This window comes from Bos indicus x Bos taurus, chromosome 23, assembly GCF_003369695.1.
Source record: "Bos indicus x Bos taurus breed Angus x Brahman F1 hybrid chromosome 23, Bos_hybrid_MaternalHap_v2.0, whole genome shotgun sequence".
Lineage (NCBI taxonomy): Eukaryota > Metazoa > Chordata > Mammalia > Artiodactyla > Bovidae > Bos > Bos indicus x Bos taurus.
Window position 1 is genome coordinate 14264731 of NC_040098.1, and position 18678 is coordinate 14283408.

Below are 18678 nucleotides of genomic sequence, written 5' to 3' on the forward strand. Positions count from 1 at the left end.
ACAGTCTGGCAGGAGAGAGGCCAGGCTGCATGAGATATTCCCAGTGGAGGCTGGGCCTCCTCACAGCTCATTTCCTGGAAATCTTCTGGGATCAGCTGGCTGGTGTTTTCCCAGGGAGGGTTTGGAAGGGCTTGTAAGAGCCCAGAAGGGGTAATGAGATCAAAGGGTGCCGTGAGGCAGTCAAGGGAGGCCATACTCAGGAAAGTGGGTGGGACGCCCGGGAGTGCTGAAGCCTTGTTCGCGGACAGCTCTAGACCTCTAGGCAAGAGGAAGAGGCAGACCTGGAGGCAGCCTGCCCACCCCTCTAGCTGGGAGCCTCCTGAAGGCATGATGATGGCTCCAGAGTCCCCGCCTGGGCCGGCGGATCCCATGGGTGCGCGTCATATCTTGGTCTGCCGGTGCCATGAGGTTTTGGTCACTGGGTCGTTTTGCCTCTCTGCTTGTCTAGTCCTTCCACCTGGGGGGCAGGAGTGTCACTGTTGCTGCCCTGGAGCCTGGGCCAGCGCCTGACGCACACTGGGGGCCTGATGACGCCCCGCACACGTATCAGATGAGGCCCCGCACACGTATCAGATGAGGCACAGATACAGCGGCCCTTTGTTTATTGTCCTGTAGAGATCTTCTGGGGTGGGGGGTGGGGGCAGTTCAGGAAGCGCGATGGAGATTTGGTCATAATGATCCATGTCTGGATTCAACTTTTTCGGGTCATTTTTTTTTTTTTTTTTTAATTTTTTGGCCATGTGGGATCTTAGTTCCCCGACCAGGGATCGAACCCACACCCCATGCATTGGAAGAGTGGAGCCTTAACCACTGGGCCACCAGGGACGTCCCCACAGGTCACTTTTGAGGGAGGGGCTCGGGGATCGCAGCACACATTTTGCTCCGCACACATCCGTCTCCCGTTCTGTCTCCTTTCTGTCACTTTCTTGGGCCCTCCTGTTTCCTTTCTCTCTCTGGATAGCTCCTGAGACCAGCTCTGGCTGGGAAGTGAGTGGGTTGGCCAAGGAGGAGGTGTGGCAGGAAATCCAGGGGGCCTATGGGGTGGACAAAGGATGCTGTGAGGGGCTTTTGCAGCCATGGTTTTGGGGGGCTTATGCAGAGATGGGAATCTTCTGAGGTCTAGGGAGCCCATTGGTCTCGGGGGCTCCCCCTTCCTTGAGACCGAGGCCTCTGCCAAGCAGCCAGAGCTGGGAGCACCGGTGCAGAAGCAGGGGGCCCAGTGGGAGGACCAGCGCCAGCCACGCCAGGCCCAGGAGGATCCAGATGGCTGCCAGACTCCGGTACACCGAGAGGTAATGCTTGCTGGGGTCTGTGCCTGGCAGGGAAGGAGGACACGATCAGTGCCAGCGGTCGGAGGGACAGCCACCCTCCAGGTTCCAAAAGGGTTCCCACCAGTCTCCCCCTAATAAGGATCAGCAGGCGAGGCCCCTGGGGTGGGGGAAGGGTGATGGGTTCCCGGACCAGTGACTTCTGAGGATGTTGTGAGAATTCGCAGCAGCCTCACAAAGTGTTTGTCTCCCTTGAATAACCAGGGGCTCTCTGGTCCTCAAGAATTACCCACTTCCCCCCACTGATATCTCCCCCTCCCCCAAATCCCGGTGGCCCCCGCCCTGTGATCTGTGGCTGCCCCTTTCTCACCAACGACATAGTCCCCGAAGCCGATGGTGCTGAGGGTGATGAAGGCAAAGTAGAAGCCCTCGCTGAAGCTCCAGCCCTCCACGTGGCTGAAGATCATGGGCGGCAAGATGAGAATGAGCAGCGTCCCCAGTGCCAAGAAGAAGGCCAGGCCCAGGGTCTGCAGCAGCTGGAAGCGGAGGAGTCTCTGAGTCTGCTTGGAAGGCCCATGGTTATAAGCAGGGGAGGGGGTCTGGGGCGAGCTAGGAAGTGGGCTGGGCCATAGTCAGGTCCTTAGCCTGCACCCTGTGGGGCGGGGGTTGTATCTCTGTGTGACATCTTGTCCGGGCCAGGGAAAGAGCTGGTCAGCAGGATTGCGTTGGTGGGTCAAGTTGGAGATGCCTTTCGGCTTGGTGTCCACGTGTGCAGGACCCCGAGGACTTAGATATGGGATGGAAGATGGTCACTGAGCTGTCCCCAGTCCTTCTACACCTCTGCCTCTTTGCACAGCTTTGCAAGGGCCCAGATGACAGGGTGGGCACTGGGGGTGTTCAGGGTGGTGTGGAGATGGCTATTGGAGTTCTCTGATGACCATGGAGGTGTGTGCCCAGATAGATCCCCCTTCGAAGAAGGCCTAGCCAAGCTGCCAGCAGGTGGCCTCCAGCCATCTCTCTTGGTCAGGGTGTATTTCAGCCTGGCCCAAGGGCACACCTTGCCATGCCCGATTGAGGCCAGGGCAGAGTCCTGGCCACGTCAGCGCCCACTGTGGGGCAGCTTGTGCCACCGGCACCTGCCCAGCTCCTTGAGGGGTGGGCTGAGGCTTTGTCCAGCCTGCATCACAATTTTGTTCCTCCTTCCACCTGGTCCTTTTTGTCCATGGGTGTCGAGCCCTAACACACTGCTAGCCAAACTCTGTCTCCGTATCAGCTTCTGGGCGACTTGAGCGCAACAGACTCTGTCCCAGTGGGGCTGTGGGGAGGGAGGACCTTACCTGGGAGCGTCTGGGCTGGTCCTCCCACCTCTCCAGCATGGTCAGGTGGGCACGCAGTCCTGTGCCCAGGTGGTTGAGGAAGACCACGTTGAGCGGGATGCCCACCAAGGCGTAGAAGACACAGAAGACCTGGCCTGCCTCTGTGCTGGGCGCCAGGTTCCCATATCCTGCAGGCGGGGGAGAGGGTACAAATATGAGGAAGGGAGAGTTTGGAACGGCCTCCTTGATAGACTCTAGCAGAGGCTGGTTTTCCACCACCACGGGGAGGAGAGGTGCAATGGGGGAGGGTGGGGCGGGGCGAAGAGAAAGCTCCTCTGTTCCCATGAACACTCTTCTCAACCTCTTCTAGAATGATCTCGATTGGTAAGTATCCTTTGATGGCTCATCTCCAAAAACACCACCTCTAGGAAGCCCTCCTGACTTCCAGCCTCTTCCTCTTTACCAGGTGTGACTCCCCACAGTGCTCTGTGTCATTCCTATCTAGCTATCTAGTTTGCCCTGTGCTCCTATTTTTAGCCTGCTTATCTTATCCTTCATTAGTGTATCAGAAGCTCCTTGAGAGCCAAGCTTGGGTCTGATCCAAGGTCATACTCTGCTATCTCCACTCTGTCCTTGGGTGTGATCCAAGTTCATGCTCTGCTACCTCCACTCCAACTGCTTTAATGTCACCTGAATTCAAGGACGGTGTGTGGAATTGAACTTAATCGAATGAATGGGGAGATCGGGCTTCGCGGGATGGAGGGGTTCCTTGTGGGAGGGGGAGTGGATTTTCTGGCTGAGGGAGTACAGCAGATGCTGTTGGTGCTGTGTCCCCTGGGAACACAGGGACAGCAGCTGCAGCTGTATGGACAGCTCTTGGACACACAGGGGACTCCCCACCCCAAGTCCCTGCCTCTCTGTCTACCCGAGGGGTTCTTCTGGCCACAGGAGGTGTTTGGTCTGGGGGCAGGTCCGAAGTGCTGGAGAATTCATACATCCGGACTCAGTCCTCAACCAGCCAGGGCAGGAGTATGTAGATAAATATGCCTGTTTCCTCCCCACTTGGCTGGGCTCTCCTTAGCTTCTCAGAGGGTCCCCAGCACTGGTGAACCCAGTGGCTCTAACCAGTCCCCTGCTCATGATTGCGAACTCTTTTGCCCTTTCACTTCTTCCTGTTTCACTCTCCCGCTTCTCCTGCTTCCCAGAATCGTCTCCGAGATAAACCACATCCTTGTCTCGGCCACTGCTTTTGGGGAACTCAAACTTCAGCAGGGGTACTGGGGGTGGCCTTCTCCATCCCAGCGCTTTACCTATGGTGGTGACGACCGTGCCTGCAAAGAAGAAACTGCTGCCAAAGTCCCAGTTGCTGGGGTTGGTGGAGTTGCCTTTGGGGTTCACGCCCTTCACCCAGGCTTCCATGATGACCTGTTGAGGAGGGGGAGCAGCAGGGGGTGGGAGGAAGAGGTTGCTGACAGCACCGGCTGGTGGCCAGCCTCCCCGCTGAGTGTCTCCCTGTTGTTTCACCTAATGAAGTTCTTAAGTCTCATTCCCATTTCATGGAAGAGGAAACTAAGGCTCAAAGTGGCTGACTTGCCCAAGATCGCTGAATTCCAAGCTCACTTCCTGCTTCGCTGGCCAATGGCTGAGTGTGATGTGGGCATTAAGTGTGGCTAGTGGAGGGGAGATGGCCCCAAGGGGACAGACAGTACTTATGGAGTCATCCAGGTGGGACATGTTACCTATAGCCAAGAGAGTGAGACCCCAGGGGTTGCCAGGACGAGAAGACTTCGAGTTGGATGTTCCTGGAAGGGTGTGCTTGCGAACATGAGGTTTGGGACCACAGGAAAGCCATGGGGCTGCCCTCTCTTGGGGCTGATGGTGGACAGAGGACCTTGAGTTCTCTGAGCTTCCAGGTGAGCTGGCAGGCTTGCTCTCTGCCGCCCCCTGGTGAGTCCCAGGTCTATAGCAGAAATTCCATCAGAGGCCAGGGCAAAGGTCTCTGTGTGTGTGTGTGTGTGTGTGTGTCTGTGTATCTGTGTTGGTGGTGTATATGTGTGGTGTGTTGTATACATGTGGTGTGTGCATGGGTGCCGTACGTTGCACGTGTGTGCATGCTGTTGTTTATAGAACTTGAATCCTGCAGACTCAAGCCTAAGCCCCTCTGTCCCCTGCCAAGCCCTCTTGGAGGTGGGCGGGGCACCTGCCCCCATCAGCTCCCAAAGCCCTCCCCTGTAGCCCTGAATTGTTCCAGGGTAGCTGCGCAGTCTGGCCACCTGGTAGAGCCCCAAAGGCCAGAGGGAGGTGGGGTAGGGGAGGGGAAAGCTCCAGCCTCCAGTGCCTGTGGGAATCGTTTCCCCTCTGGCTGGGTGAGCAAGCACTGCAGGGGCCGGGGGTGACCCCTGTGAGGGCCGGGCTAGTCTGGATGTCGTGACCGGGGCTGTCTGCTTCTCCTCATTTTGGCAGAATTGGCCTCTTCTCATGTGAACCTTGGCCTCTTTCTCTTTCCCACACATCCAGAGAGGCCAGACCGAATATTCCAGAACACGCCTGCTCCCCAGAGACCCTAGCCCATGGGAGCAGCACTGGCCCTAAGACCTGGCTGTCCCCTCCGCCAGTCTGGGGGTCTCCATCCTGCGGAGGAGGGGCCGCAATGCGGAGGGTGCTGGGGGTGGGGCTCCCAGTGCGGACTGTCCATTCTTCTCTAAGAATCCCCGTGCCCAGGTGAGAAAGGCAGACTTGCACCCCGGGCAAGTTTCCTGATGGTGTCGGTCTTCAATACTGTTTTTGTTACTGTTATAGCTCCGCTCCCCCTACTGTCATCTGAACAGTAGAGCAGGCCCTCCGTATCCAGGAGATTCACACAAGCGCAGTTCACACTGGCAGATACGGAGAGCATCGCTGGGGTTCTTGGAAGCAATCCCGCGCGGATACGGAGCGATGACTGTCACGTGTGTTCTTTGGGAATCTTACCTGGCATTCTTCTGCCTCTGAGTTGGACATCCCCTGGCAAGTGAGGGTCCCTCCCAAGGAGGCTGAGGACCCCCGGGGAGGTCTGGGGGCCTTTCATCAGTGGCACCTCCCTCAGGATTGCAGTCAAGCCTGTACCTTTAATTACATACCAGCTACCAGTCCCTCCCCTGCTCCCTCTGCAGCTCCAGGAATTGCTTCCAACCAGGAGCTGAGGGTGGAGGGGTTCCAGGGCCTTTGCCTTACTCCCCATCCTGAGCCCTTCTCACCCCTGACTGGGGTGCTATGGTCTCAGCCCTGTGCTGCTGTGGAGCGAGGAAGTGAAACCTGAGGCCGGAAGCCCCTTTTCCTGGGAGAAAGGGCCTCTCATGGCTCTGGAAAGTTCTCTGACCAGCCAGCCCACATCTCATCTTCAAGGCCTGCTGTTCTCCAGTCTTGGGGGTCCATCAGTGTGGCCTGAGGACTTGTTAACACACAGCCTGTTGTCCTGGCTGCCCGCTGGAGTTCCTGACTCAGGAGGTCTGGGGTGGGACCTGAGGGGTGGCCTTTGTAAGGAGCGTCCACGTAGGGCTGATGCTGCTAGGCCAGGGCCCAGCCTTTGAGAGCTGCCCCCTGTACTTATGTTAAGCTGTGTGGCGAGGAGCAGCTGGCTTGGGTTAGAGTTCTGCCTCTGCCATTAACTATGCAGCTCTGGGCAACATATCCCACCTCTCTGTTGCCCAGTCCCCACCTGCAAATCTGAGAGAGTGGTGGCAATAGGTAATTACGAGGAAACACATAGAAAACACTGAGCCCCAGGGGATGGACCAGTATTGGTCTGACCCCCTCGTGATGGCCCTGCTCCCTGCTGATTGGGGCACATTATAAACACTCAACAAAGACCAGTCATTGTGATGAATCTGCATGTGGCTTGCTCCTTTGTGGTGGGTGTTGTCCCCTACCGGACCCCCTGGTCTCACCCTCCCCCACAACACCTTGGTTTTGGCTGGTTTCCGGGAGAGAAGGGACTGGGACCCCATAGTTTCTACAGAAGGGATCCAAGCAGGGGTGACCCATCCATCACCAGAGATGCCCCATGGGCACCAGAGGGGTGGGGCTCAGTCACCCTGGCTGTTGCTTATCAAGCCCAGGTCCATGGCGGCCGGCGTGGTGGCTGCTCCTGACCTTTATCTGTGTCTCCCACCCACAGTGTGGTCAGCAGCCCGTGGACGGGGGAGGTGAGCTAGCGGGAAGGCAGAGGAAGAAGCTGCCTGGAGCCGGGGAAGGGGAAGCGAGGAGTGTGGGGGCGGAAGTGTGCACCGTGTTGGTAGCCCTGACACATGATTCACATTTATGCAGCAAGTGGCAGCCTAGAAAGAGCTTTCAATCAGCTCTCAAACGTCTGCGGCACATATAAGACTATTCTCCTCACCTAGAAGGGGACCAAGGAGGTTAAGTGGCTTGCCCAATATCACACAGCAATCCAGTTATAGACCCCGGGGCCAGACTCCGACCTCAGGTCTCCCCTGGCTCTCTGTTCCCATCACGCTCGGCTTCCAAATGGGGCCTCAGCCATCGGTGATGGCTCTGCAGCTGCATTCTGCAACCCCGCCCCCCCAACCCCCATCCCACATCAGCCTGTCCCCTCCACCTGCACAAACTGCTCCACGGCCTGCTGGTCCAGGCAGGTGTAGTTCTCCAGGAAGCGCAGCTTCTCGAACTGGAACCGGTCCCTGGACTGAGACTCTGCCTGCTTCTCCAGCAGCTGGAAGATGGTGGCGCCGAGCAGCAGGTAGCAGATGTAGGCCAGGAGCAGGGGCAGCACCCGGCCGCCCCAGCGGCTGCAGAGCCCGGTGCGGGGCATGGCAGGCCCAGGACTGTGCCAGGGCCGTGGGGGTGGCTGTGGAAACAGAGGCGGGAAGCGCCCGGGGATCTGGTCTGGCCTCCTGCCTGCCTCACCCTCCCTTGCGGCACAGGTGTTCGGAGGCTGGGGAGTCTGTTTGAACAGTGCATCTCAGCTTGGCTGCACTAAGTGCCCTGAGTGCAAACAGGCCTGCCACCCCCCGCCCAGGCTTTTTTTTTTTTTTTCCCCATGGAGAGCAGCAGGTCAGTGGCAGGGACCCCTCAAAGAGACCTAACGGTCCTCCTGAGCGCATCATGTCCCACTTTCTGCCTCCAAGTTGGATGGGTGTTTGGGGACCAAATCGGATGCTCCCCTTCACTCTGTCCCAGCTCCCTTGGCAGCTCCCAGCTTCTCACCCATGACGTCTTCTGAGCCCCAGGCTTAGGAGCTGGGAAGAAATCAGAACGGGTGTGAATAAAACTTGCACTCAGTTGCCTTGGCTACGAAATGGGGCTGGAGGGATGGACCTGCCTCTTGGGGGAACCCAAGGATGAGAGATCTGGGTGACAAATCAGGGGAAAGCAAACAGACAAAGGACAGCCTGGATCAGGAAAAGTGTGAGGCTTGATGTTCCTAATAAACTGGATGCGTTTGCTGAAAGTCCTCCTCGCTTGAAATCCTTAGCAGGTTCCCTTGGGAGGCTACGTCGGTGAGACATAAGTGTGAGTAAAAAGAAGCTAAAACAAAGTACCTCCCGGCCTGGAGGTCTTAACAGTGGTTCACTTCAGGTGGGTGGAATCGAGGGTGTTTTCCTCTCTTTCTCTGCGTGTGTGTGTGTGTATTTGCAGCAGCTTTTTTTTTTTTGATTTATAACTCACATGCTACCATTCACACACTTAAAGTATATAATTGGATGGTTTCTCTGTTCAACTATATTTGGAGGCCTGCAACTATCCCAAGATCAATTTTAGAATATTTTTAAAACCTCAGAACAGAAACTTGTACCTTTTAGCTGTCACCTCCATTCGTCCAGCCTGCCCCTTGGCCTCTGGCCAACAGTTAACTTGCTGTCTCAGGATTTCCCTAATCTGGACATGTTTAAACATTTTTAAAAAGTGAAGTATAGTTGATTAACACCATTGTACCTATGTCCGCTGTACAGTAAAGTGACTCAGTTATACACATGCTGCTGCTGCTGCTAAGTCACTTCAGTCGTGTCCGACTCTGTGCGACCCCATAGACGGCAGCCCACCAGGCTCCCCCGTCCCTGGGATTCTCCAGGCAAGAACACTGGAGCGGGTTGCCATTTCCTTTTCCAATGCATGAAAGTGAAAAGTGAAAGGGAAGTCGCTCAATCGTGTCTGACTCTTCGCCACCCCATGGACTGCAGCCCACCAGGCTCCTCCGTCCATGGGATTTGCCAGGCAAGAGTACTGGAGTGGGGTGCCATTGCCTTCTCCAAGTTATACACATATATACATTTTAAAAAATATATTCTTTCCTTTACAGTTTAATCACAGGATATCAAATATATCGGTAGTTCACTGTGCTATACAAAACGGCCTTGTTAGACAGCATTTCATTTAAATGCAGTCATACCATATGTGGACTTTTGTGTCTGGCTTCTTCAATTAGCATAATGTTTTCATTATCCGAAAAGTAGCAAGTGTCGCTACCCCATTCTTTATGGCTGAATAATATTTCATTCCATGGATATGTACCAACATTTTATGTGTGTTTATATATCCGTTTATCAGTTGATAGATATTTGGCTGTTATGAATAATACTGCTATGAGTGTTCACGTATGAGTCTCTTTTAGTGGGATTGTAACTTTTCATTTCTCCCCTGTAGTCTCCTTAACAGTGGAATTGCCGGGCCACATCATCACTCTATGTTTAATTATTTGAGGAACCACCAGACTGTTTTCCAAAGTAGCTGTGCCATTTTACATCCCCACCAGCAGTGTGCGAGGGTTGTCAGTATAATCTGCTTGTGTTCTCTGGTGTTTCCTGTAATGAGCTGCACCCGCAGACATGAGTTGCCACGCCGATAGCTTTTCCCTCCTTCTCGACGAACAGAGCCCCACATTTGTACATGTCAGCCCCAGGCAGTGGAGCCTGGCTGATCTCACCCATCATGATAATCCCACTCCTCACTGTCTCAGGAACAGCCCTGCGAGGGCGCTTTATGTATGGGCAGTGAAGTAAGTGAAGACCCATAGGGGGTTAAACAAAGCACCGTAGCTCTGTCCTCCCCTGGTTTCTGGGGAGCCCTGATGGGTGAAGTGCACCCAGTTAGTCCCCTGGAGGCAGGGAGGCCAGGCTATCATCGTCCCCACCCAGGCAGTCATTCTGGCATTTCTAGCTCTGCATCTGCAGGCAGAATGGCTCCGGGAGCCTGTGGACAGTCCACCGAGGAGCCCCAGGTGCAGCCAGGCCATTAGAAGCAAACACTTGAAAGCGGAGGAGAGGGGCCCAGAGAGGGGGAGGGGATCAGGGGATCGCCTGCCCCTCGCACCCACTTTCGGAGCTCCCTTGCAGCAGGGCCGCCCTCCCTGCCCCGAGACCTGGTTCTGGCCAATTAGATGTGAACAGAGACAGCTGCGGAGGAGTGGGCTGAGGGTGCTGCATCCGAACCAAGGGTGGTCTGCCCTGAATGCACAGATGCTGGCCCCTGCTCAGCCACCCCGTGTCCTTGCAGGAAAGGTCACAAGCATCGAAAAGATGCTCAGCTGATTCCTGCACATGCCTACCTCTAGATGTAAATGGGCTTGAAACCTAAGCCTGATTTGTTTAAGCCACAGTTAGGGATTGTTACTTCTCAATGGTTAGATAAGTTCAAGGTTCAGTCAGGGCCCTGTCTGGGGGTGGCAGGTGCTGGCTCTGGGTCCCTGAGGCCACCTGGGCGTCCACAGCTGTCTCCTGTAAGGCCCTCCTCACACCCAGAGCTTTCCCAGATAGCACCATGCTGGGAGGCTGGCTGGTCCTGGGGCAGAAGCAAGCATCTGGGTCACACATCTCGCCCTCGGTCCTGGCTCTAAGCTAGGGTTATGCTTACACACCTGCCAGGCGTGTGATAATAAAATCCCATTTTATTGCCTGGGAGAAGCTCAGTATGTGAAGATTTCTCCTTTACCATTTGGAAAGCTCACGTGCTTCTGTCTGGGGTCTCGGGCGGGTCTTAGCAACCTCTTCTGTGCGAATATCCTTGCTGAGTCTGGGCACGGTCTGCAGGTGACGGTGGTGGTTCTCAGGTGGAAGGAAAGGGAGGCGGAGCATGGGCGAGCACAGTGGGGAGGGCCGTCTGTTGCAGGTGGACAGGGCTCCCTCACGGCCTGGACAGGAAGGATGCCAGGCTCCCTGTGGGCCAAGACCCCCACTCCTTTGGGGACCCCCTGTTGAGGGCCTCGCCCCATTTCTCCCCGCTGCTGCTGTTTCCTCTCACAGGGCATTGTGTGTGTGTTGCTCAGTTGTGTCTGACTCTTTGTGACCCCCTGGGCTGTACCCCGCCGGATTCTCTGACCATGGAATTCTCCAGGCAAGAATACTGGAGCGGGTAGCCATTCCCTTCTCCGGGGGATCTTCCTGACCCAGGGATCGAACCCTGGACTCGTGCAATGCAGGCGGCTTCTTTACTGTCTGAGCCACCTGGCTGGAGTTTAAGACAGCCTTTCCCAGGAGCTCTTCCAGCTTAAGGGGACCACAGAGCTAAAGGATGGAGCCTTCATGGTGGACTTGCCGGGAGCTCAGCTCGATCGGTCCCCAAAGCACGCCCCACTCCAGAGCCAGTGCCTGCCCCACCTCCGCTTCACTCGTAGAATATGTGAGCTGGGTGCCCTCTGTGTGCTGGCACCTGCCTTGGCTGCTCCCCTGCCTGGCTGTGGCCTGGCCTGGCCAGGTTTAGGAGGGAAACTTCAGGCCTGCAGGGACCTCCCCTGCCCATCAGACATGGTCCCTGCCTGCATGACACCTCCCCACGTGGGCGCCACTCTGCTGGGAGCGATAGACAGACACAGGGCATGATTTATAATCCTTTTCAGGGAATTACTGCTCCTAATGGGAAGCGCCAATTTGTGCTTCCCCAAGGTGGGAGGGCAAAATCAATTAATGGAGAGTCTAACGTGGCCAGGCCTGTTGGCAGAGTGTGGCCTGACATCCGGCAGTGATAAGGGACCTTCTGAGGCTGAACTAATAAGGAGATTGGAGGAAAAAAGAAGAAAAACAACCCTCCCCGCCACCCCGATCAATTTCATGTACAGTGGCCAGAGGATGCAGGGCAAACAGAGCAGCTGGATGTGGGCCTCTTTCCGTCTGAATGAGCCCGGAGGGCAGGGCAGGCCAGCTCGCCCAGCCGCCGTCCAACATTGGTATTTGCTCACGGAGTTTCTCGACAGGCGTGCATCTGCACAAATGAGAAAGGCACGGACCAGAGCTCAGGGGAGGGGCTGAGGCCCACCTGGCTCAGGTGTGTCCCCTGCAGGGGAAAGGGCAGGTGGAGCGCTCCAGTCTCAGGTCCTGCTGCCCTAACGGTGCCCACCTACATGGTGGCACATGGGGCCAGAGCCACAAGCCCGGCGTGTGGTTGTCTGGGCTCCTGGTGGTGTCCCCACTGTGAAGGGTGTGGGAGGCAGGCCGTATGGGTGAGTGCCCTGCTGGCCAGAGAGTCAGGGGAGGTCCCGCTGGGCTGTGTGGCCCCCGGGGTGTGGGGAAAGCCAAGGGGAAGGAGGCTGAAGATGGACAATCAGACAAGCCCACCTGTTACTGACCTTGTTCAGAAGATTCCATTGTTTACTGGGGCAGCGGGATTCATTTCTCATGAGAGATCGTTCCCTGAGCCCCAGTGTGTAGCAAGGTTGAGAGGGGGGCTCTAGTTGAAGTTGGGGGGACTCCCATTCTCATCAGCCCAGAGAGCTTGATGCAAGAGCCCCCTGCCATGACTCTCAAATAGATGTCCTTGCCTGAGTTGGATTGACCTTGGAGCAGACTCTGAGACCAGATGTGGTGTGCATGGTTTATCTGGAAAGTGAGCCCAGGAAGGGATTCCGAGAGAGCGGGGAAGAGGGGCAGGGGAGAAACGTGGGCAGCCCCGCACATGTGATGGAGCAGGTGGCCGCTGTGGGCACCCAGCGGGGCACGACCTGTGTAGGGCTCACTCAGAGTTGTCCCACGGGGCGGAAGGAGGGTGGGGTGTTTAGCTCCCGACTCCCATCCCTACCAGCTGAGGGCTGACGGGGAGGTTACCTCCTGCACTGCCAGCCTGCCCGCACATAGGCGACTAGAGGGCTCACCTCACTAGTTTCTCTTCTCTTGGGGTTTCAGGTCTTGTAGTGCCTCTGGTCGCATGTCGGAAAACCCTTGTTTTATGTGTCTCGCCTCGTTTTCAGCCGCTTAGTGCAGGAGGCTGAATCAGGTCTCTGTTGCTCTATCGTGGCCAAAAGTGCCAGCTCCATACAACCTACTCTCACGTGCCTGCTTCCCTCCTAGCTCAGTCGGTAAAGAATCTGCCCGCAATGCAGGAGACACGGGTTCGATCCTGCATCGGGAAGATCCCCTGGAGAAGCAAATGGCAACTCACTCCAGTATTCTTGCTTGGAGAATCCCATGGACAGAGGAACCTGGCGGGCTACAGTCCATGGGGTCGCAAGAGCTGGACACGACTGAGTGACTTTACTACTAATGCATTCTATTTCTTGGTTGTGCTGGGTCTTCGCCGCTGTGTGTGGGCTTTCTCCAGCGGCAGTGAGTGGGGGCTACTCTTCCTTACAGTGCTCGAGCTTCTCGTCGCGGTGGCTTCTCTTGTGGCAGAGCACAGGTTCTAGGCACGGGTTTCGGTAGTTGAGGTGCGCGGCCTTAGTTGCTCTGTGGCATGTGGGATCTTCCCAGAGCAGGGAACAGACCCATGGCCGCTGTGTTGGCAGGCGTTATCTTAACCACTGGACCGGCACGGAAACCCTCGAGTGCCTTTTGATAGGCGGCATAGAAGGAAGGAAACAAATTCTGAGAAACTCTGGGTCTGTTCACATACGATCTCTGGGTTTCAATTCCTGTGGCTCTTGCTACAGTTAATGCTTCATAGCAAGTCAGAACCCCCACCCTGCCAAGTCTCAGTGGCTAATGACAGCCAGCATTTATTCTCAGGAGTATGGGTCCTCAGGTCAGCTAAGGCTCAGCAGACCTGGGCCACCTGATGGGGAATCCAGGCTCCAGTGCTGTGGGGCTCGACTCCAGGCTGAGGCCTGGGCCCGGGTTGGCTCGCTGCGTGTTCTGAGGTGTGGGCTCAAGGGGGCAGTGCCTGCCCAGGGCATGTTCTTGCCAAGCAGAGATCACCAGCCTGGCAAGAGGCAGGCCCAGCCAGGTGGCACATTTCATGCCTCTGCTTGTACCGTAACTGCCAATGTCCTCCCCACTAACCAAAGCAAGTCGCAGGGCCGAGCCCAATCTGAAGAGGGAAGGAGGCATACTCTGCCCTGATGAGGCCATGGCCAGTGCTTTGGATGCCTGTTTCTGTTACACAGCGGGTGAAGAATTAAGGCGAGTTATTCAGTCTACCCGGAGAAGGCAATGGCACCCCACTCCAGCACTCTTGCCTGGAAAATCTCATGGATGGAGGAATCTGGTAGGCTGCAGTCCATGGGGTCACAAAGAGTCGGACACGACTGAGTGACTTCCCTTTCATTTTTCACTTTCATGCATTGGAAAAGGAAATGGCAACCCACTCCAGTGTTCTTGCCTGGAGAATCCCAGGGACAGAGGAGCCTGGTAGGAGGCCGTCTATGGGGTCGCACAGAGTCGGACACGACTGAAGCAACTTAGCAGCAGCAGCAGCATTCAGTCTACCACAGCTTCTCTGTTTTCTAACCACGGCTCCCCACCCCACCCCCCGGCCCTTTCCAAGATCAGAGAGAGCCACATTCTAAGCCTCCCTTCTCCTAACACTTCCTGCCACGGGACTGGCAGAGCCAGTTCGGTCCTAGTAGGACCTGGGTGGGAAGTCACTGGCCAGGCCGCTTTCCGGAAGACGTTTTGGGAAAACTCCACATTTCGGCCTGGAGTGAACTCAGATACTCTGGACCTCTTCATGGCTGGCTCTCCGGAACCCGGTGCGGATTACGGATGCCCAGTGCGGAAAGACCCTGCCGGAGGGTCTTTCCAGAACGTTTCCTCTGCTCCTCCCATTTGCAGGGCCCACAGGGCTGAGGGGAAGTTGCATCGGGGGAGGGGCCATCCATGTCAGAAGCCGGCCTCTGTGGGGAGGGGGCGACTTCGGGGGCTGTCTGTGTTCCTCTCGTCTTTTCCTCTCCGGTCAGCGACTGTTCTAGGAGGGGAGTTTGCGCTCTGCGTGGGGCCATGTCACACATCCCTGTCAACGAGGCCTTTGGGTCTGGGAGGTGACTTCTGGGCAGGAGCACTATGGTCCGCAGACGAACCAGCTCCAGAGGGCTGGGTACCAAGGTGTGCGGGGTACTTTGAGTCTGTTTCTGAGGGAGCCTGGCCCACTGCATGCCATCCTCGGGGCTCGTAAGAGAGAGAGTGAGAGAGAGAGAAAGAGCGTGTTTGTGCCCTGCGGGCTCCTGGGGAGGCTTCTAGAATCAGGCTGTGAGGGCAATTTGTGCCCCCTCACTGGTTCCGTGGACTTTCCCAAGGATTTGCCACATGCCACGTGGGCCCAGGGGAGGTCACGGGGGCCCAAGAAGCAGGAGCATGGCTCTGACTCTGTCACTCGTGAACTAAGGACATATTGCCGGGGACACAGTGACGGGCAGGACAAACAATCCCTTGTTGTGGGGCTTTTAGGCTTGGCGGTGGTGGGCTCTGAAGGCCATTAGAGAAGAAGCAAGCAGGGGATTCTCTGGCAGGCCAGTGGACGGCTTGCTCTCAATGCCGAGGACCTGGGTTCAAATCCTTGTTGGGGAACTGAGATCCCACAAGACGTGCACCATGGCCAATAAAGGGGAAAAAAGAAAAGCAAATAAAGATCTGAAATCTGTCAGGTAGTGATGAAAAGATAACAGAGTGACGGGATAGAGGGTGACCAGGGTGGGGGTGTCCCTCTAGTGGGCGTGATCAGGGAAAGCTGCCTGAGGAGGGGACCTCTGCCACTAACTGGCCGTATAATTAACAACCAGGACCTCCCGTTCACTTCATTTTTCTTTCTTTCTTTTTTAAAAATAATTTTATTCATTTATTTTTTGCTGTGCTGGCTCTTTGTTGCTACACGGACTTCTCTAGTTGCAGGGAGCCGGGGCTGCTCTCTAGTTGTGGTGCTGGGGCTTCTCACTGCAGTGGCTCCTCTTGTCGCGGGGCACAGGGGCTTCAGTAGCTGCAGCTCTGGGCTCTAGAGCACAGGCTCAAGAGCTGTGGCTCACGGGCTTAGCGGCTCCTCGGCATGTGGGGTCTTCCTGGACCAGGGATGGATGGAACCTGTGTCTCCTGCATTGGCAGGTGGATTCTTTACCACTGAGCCACCAGGAAAGCTCCCCCCACTTCAGTTTTCTAATGTTATAAACAAGGGTGTGGGTCAGAGGAGCTCTGTCTAGCTTTGAAATGTAATCACCTAGCTTCTCTTGCATGATCCTGTTGCCCAGACCTGAAAGGGTCCGGGGAGGGGGGTGGGTGGTGGGTGGGTGTGGAAAATGACTATGCCGTACTCTCTCTCTGCTCCCTCCCCAGGGCGACTCATGGGCCAGAGGTGACAGGGCGGTGGACAAGTGCTTTTATTCGGTTAGCTGAATTTCCAGGGTCCCTCCCTTTCCCCCCGTCCACCCCACCGCAGCTGGCTTGGACCTACTGCCAGCGTCCTGAGGCGGGTGGCAGTCCCCACAAGGGCCTCTAAGGGGTGGCCCACCCTCCACTGGACCTGAGCCTGGAGTGCTGAGAGGGCTCCCTGAGACACGTTCCCCCATGGGAGCGGGGAGAATTGGCCCAAACCCTGCCGAGCCCCGAGGCATGGGGTGAAGGTGAGGCCCAAGGCGCCCACACTGCTCCTTGCGATTCTCAGCAGAGCTCCCGGGAGCCACCCACTGCCCTCCGGGTGCTGCCGTAGGGGTGGCTCCCGGGAATGCAGCTGATTCAGGTGTCGCCCGTGGGTCATCTGGACCACGAGAGGGATGGCGCGGGGCCTGGCCTGAGAGGGCAGGGCTGGCCGTCCAGATGCCCCACGAGAGCGATGGTGCGGGGCCTGGCCTGAGAGGGCAGGGCTGGCCGTCCAGATGCCCTGCTGCTCTCCACTGCCTCGCCTATGGTCTGACCTGCTGTGAGGCTGCCCCAGCCATTCCTGGGCGTCTCACCCAGGGGCTGGGGCAGGGGAGTGGCGGGAAAATATTGGGTTGGCCGAGAAGTTCACTTGGAATTTTCCTGTATGATGTTACAGAAAAACCCATATGGACTTTTTGGCCAACCCCATAGCTAAAGATAGCCCATTATCATTTCTGCCTCCTTCTACCAGTATGAGCTTCCCTGCCACTGCGCTAGGATGGTACTGTTTCATGACCTCAAAGGCTTGTAGTTGTCTGTGTGTAAGACCACAGCAAGGGTGAGCTAAAGCGCTCATTCCACCCCTAGAACCCGGCGCTGCCTGGCTGCCCACGGCTCCAGCACCCACAGCAAGGACAGCACCGTAAGCCTGGCCCCAGCCCCACTGGCAGCATCCAGGGCTCCATCCTTAAAGAAACACAGCCTCCCGACTGGGATCCAGGTCACCAGTTGCTTCCAGCAGTCCACAGATCGCTGCTGGAGCTGAGCCCTTTGGAGTCCGTTCTTGCTGCCACAATGCACTGGGGTGCTTACTGGAAACCTAAAAGGAGACGGGTGGTCTCGGTTAGGCTCTGCTTGGGTCACGGACCTCTCGGATCACCCCCCGTGGGTGTCAGGTGGCGCGCCGCTCAGGGCCTTACTCCCAGGGGGCTGTGTCTACTCCCCAAACACTGTAGGAAATGCCTGCCTGCTTTGCTCTTCGCAAAAGTCTCATCACCCCGAGCCAGGACCCACACTCACTTTCCTGCTCTGTGGTTTTCGCTGACACATCTGTTTCATTCTTGCAGATTCACTCCTTGCTTTTTGCCCCAGGTATTCATTATACTCCATGACGTTTCCTCCTGACCATGTGGCCCCATCTAGAAGCTTCCCATAGCGGGGCATGGAGAAAGGGTTCTCTGGCCTAAGAAGCATGACCCCTGGGTTCTAGCCAGGATGGTCCCCAACCCATGGTGTGACTTTGGGTAAAACATGCTTGTTCTCTGGGCCTCACTTTTCTCACTTCCAAATTGCTGGAGTAGACCAGGTACCTGGAAAAAGCCAAATAACTAGTGTGGCTCCTTGCTTTGCAAAGCGGGGCCCACTGACCTGTGGGACGGGCATCTTCAGGAGCTTGTTAAGAGATGTAGACTCTTGGGCCCCACTCAGACTCACTGGACCCAGAAAAGTATGAGAACTAATATGGGGGATGTGCAATTAATTTGCTTAAAGTTTGGCTACCATAATAAGAATTTTTGAAGATCCTTGGGTAAAGAACACGGTATTTTTTAAAAAACTGCATCAGACAGAGAGATGAGGCGGCTGCAGCATCCAGGTGTGGACGTGGATACCTGGCAGTAGGGGGTGTGGGCGTGGCCAGCTCGCTCTTCCGGAGGGGGAGTCGGTGATTCTCTGCGATGCAGAGGATGTGGGAAGTAACAGGGAGGAAGATGTTGAAAACAATTCAAGGCTGTGAACCCTTGATCCCCAAATTTAGTTCTGTGTGCCAGATCTAGTTCCGTGGACTTCACTGTCTAACTCAATGGAGATGGTCCTTATTATTATTTTTTTTAATTTAAAAACTTTTATTTTTGGCTGCACTGGGTCTTCACTGCTCTGTGCGGGCTTTCTCTAGTTGTGCTGAGCGGGGGCTACTCTGTATTTGTGGTGTGTGGGCTTCTCATTATGCCGGCTTCTCTTGTTGCGGAGCACGGGCTCTGGGGGCGTGGGCTTCAGCAGTTGCGGCCCCGTGGGCTTAGTTGCTCCACAGCATGTGGGATCTTCCTGGACCAGGAATAGAACCTGTGTCCCCTGCACTGGCAGGTGGATTCTTAGCCACTGGACCACCAGGGAAGTCCTGAGATGTCCTTATTTATTTAAACAAAAATTATTTAATTTTTGGCTGCACTGGGTCGTCATTGCTTCTCGGACTTCTCTGTGGGGGCTCCTCTCTAGTTGCAGTGCATGGGCTTCTCCTGCGGGGGCTTCTCCTGTTGCAAAGCACAGGCTCTAGGGTTCATGGGTGCAGTAGTTGCTGCTCCTGGGCTCTAGAGCACAGGCTCGTAGTTATGG

General features: G+C 56.1%; 2 protein-coding genes across 3 annotated transcripts in view; both read right to left on the minus strand.

The window, feature by feature from the left end:
• Positions 1 to 553: 553 nt before the first annotated feature.
• KCNK16 (potassium two pore domain channel subfamily K member 16) lies at positions 554 to 8534 on the minus strand. The gene is made up of 5 exons (XM_027525222.1): positions 7182 to 8534; positions 3895 to 4009; positions 2606 to 2772; positions 1639 to 1804; positions 554 to 1315 (listed from the first exon to the last, which is right to left on the minus strand). Exons 1-5 carry the CDS (start codon positions 7392 to 7394, stop codon positions 1092 to 1094), a joined length of 885 nt encoding a protein of 294 aa, XP_027381023.1. The 5' UTR covers positions 7395 to 8534; the 3' UTR covers positions 554 to 1091.
• Positions 8535 to 16072: 7538 nt separating this feature from the next.
• Positions 16073 to 18678, minus strand: part of KIF6 (kinesin family member 6) — a 422193-nt gene continuing 419587 nt past the window's right edge. For both annotated transcript variants that reach the window (XM_027524813.1, XM_027524812.1), the window contains exon 22: positions 16073 to 17167. In XM_027524813.1, the coding sequence (XP_027380614.1) occupies positions 17157 to 17167 (11 nt within the window). In that variant the 3' untranslated portion in view covers positions 16073 to 17156. The remainder of the gene's footprint in view (positions 17168 to 18678) is intronic.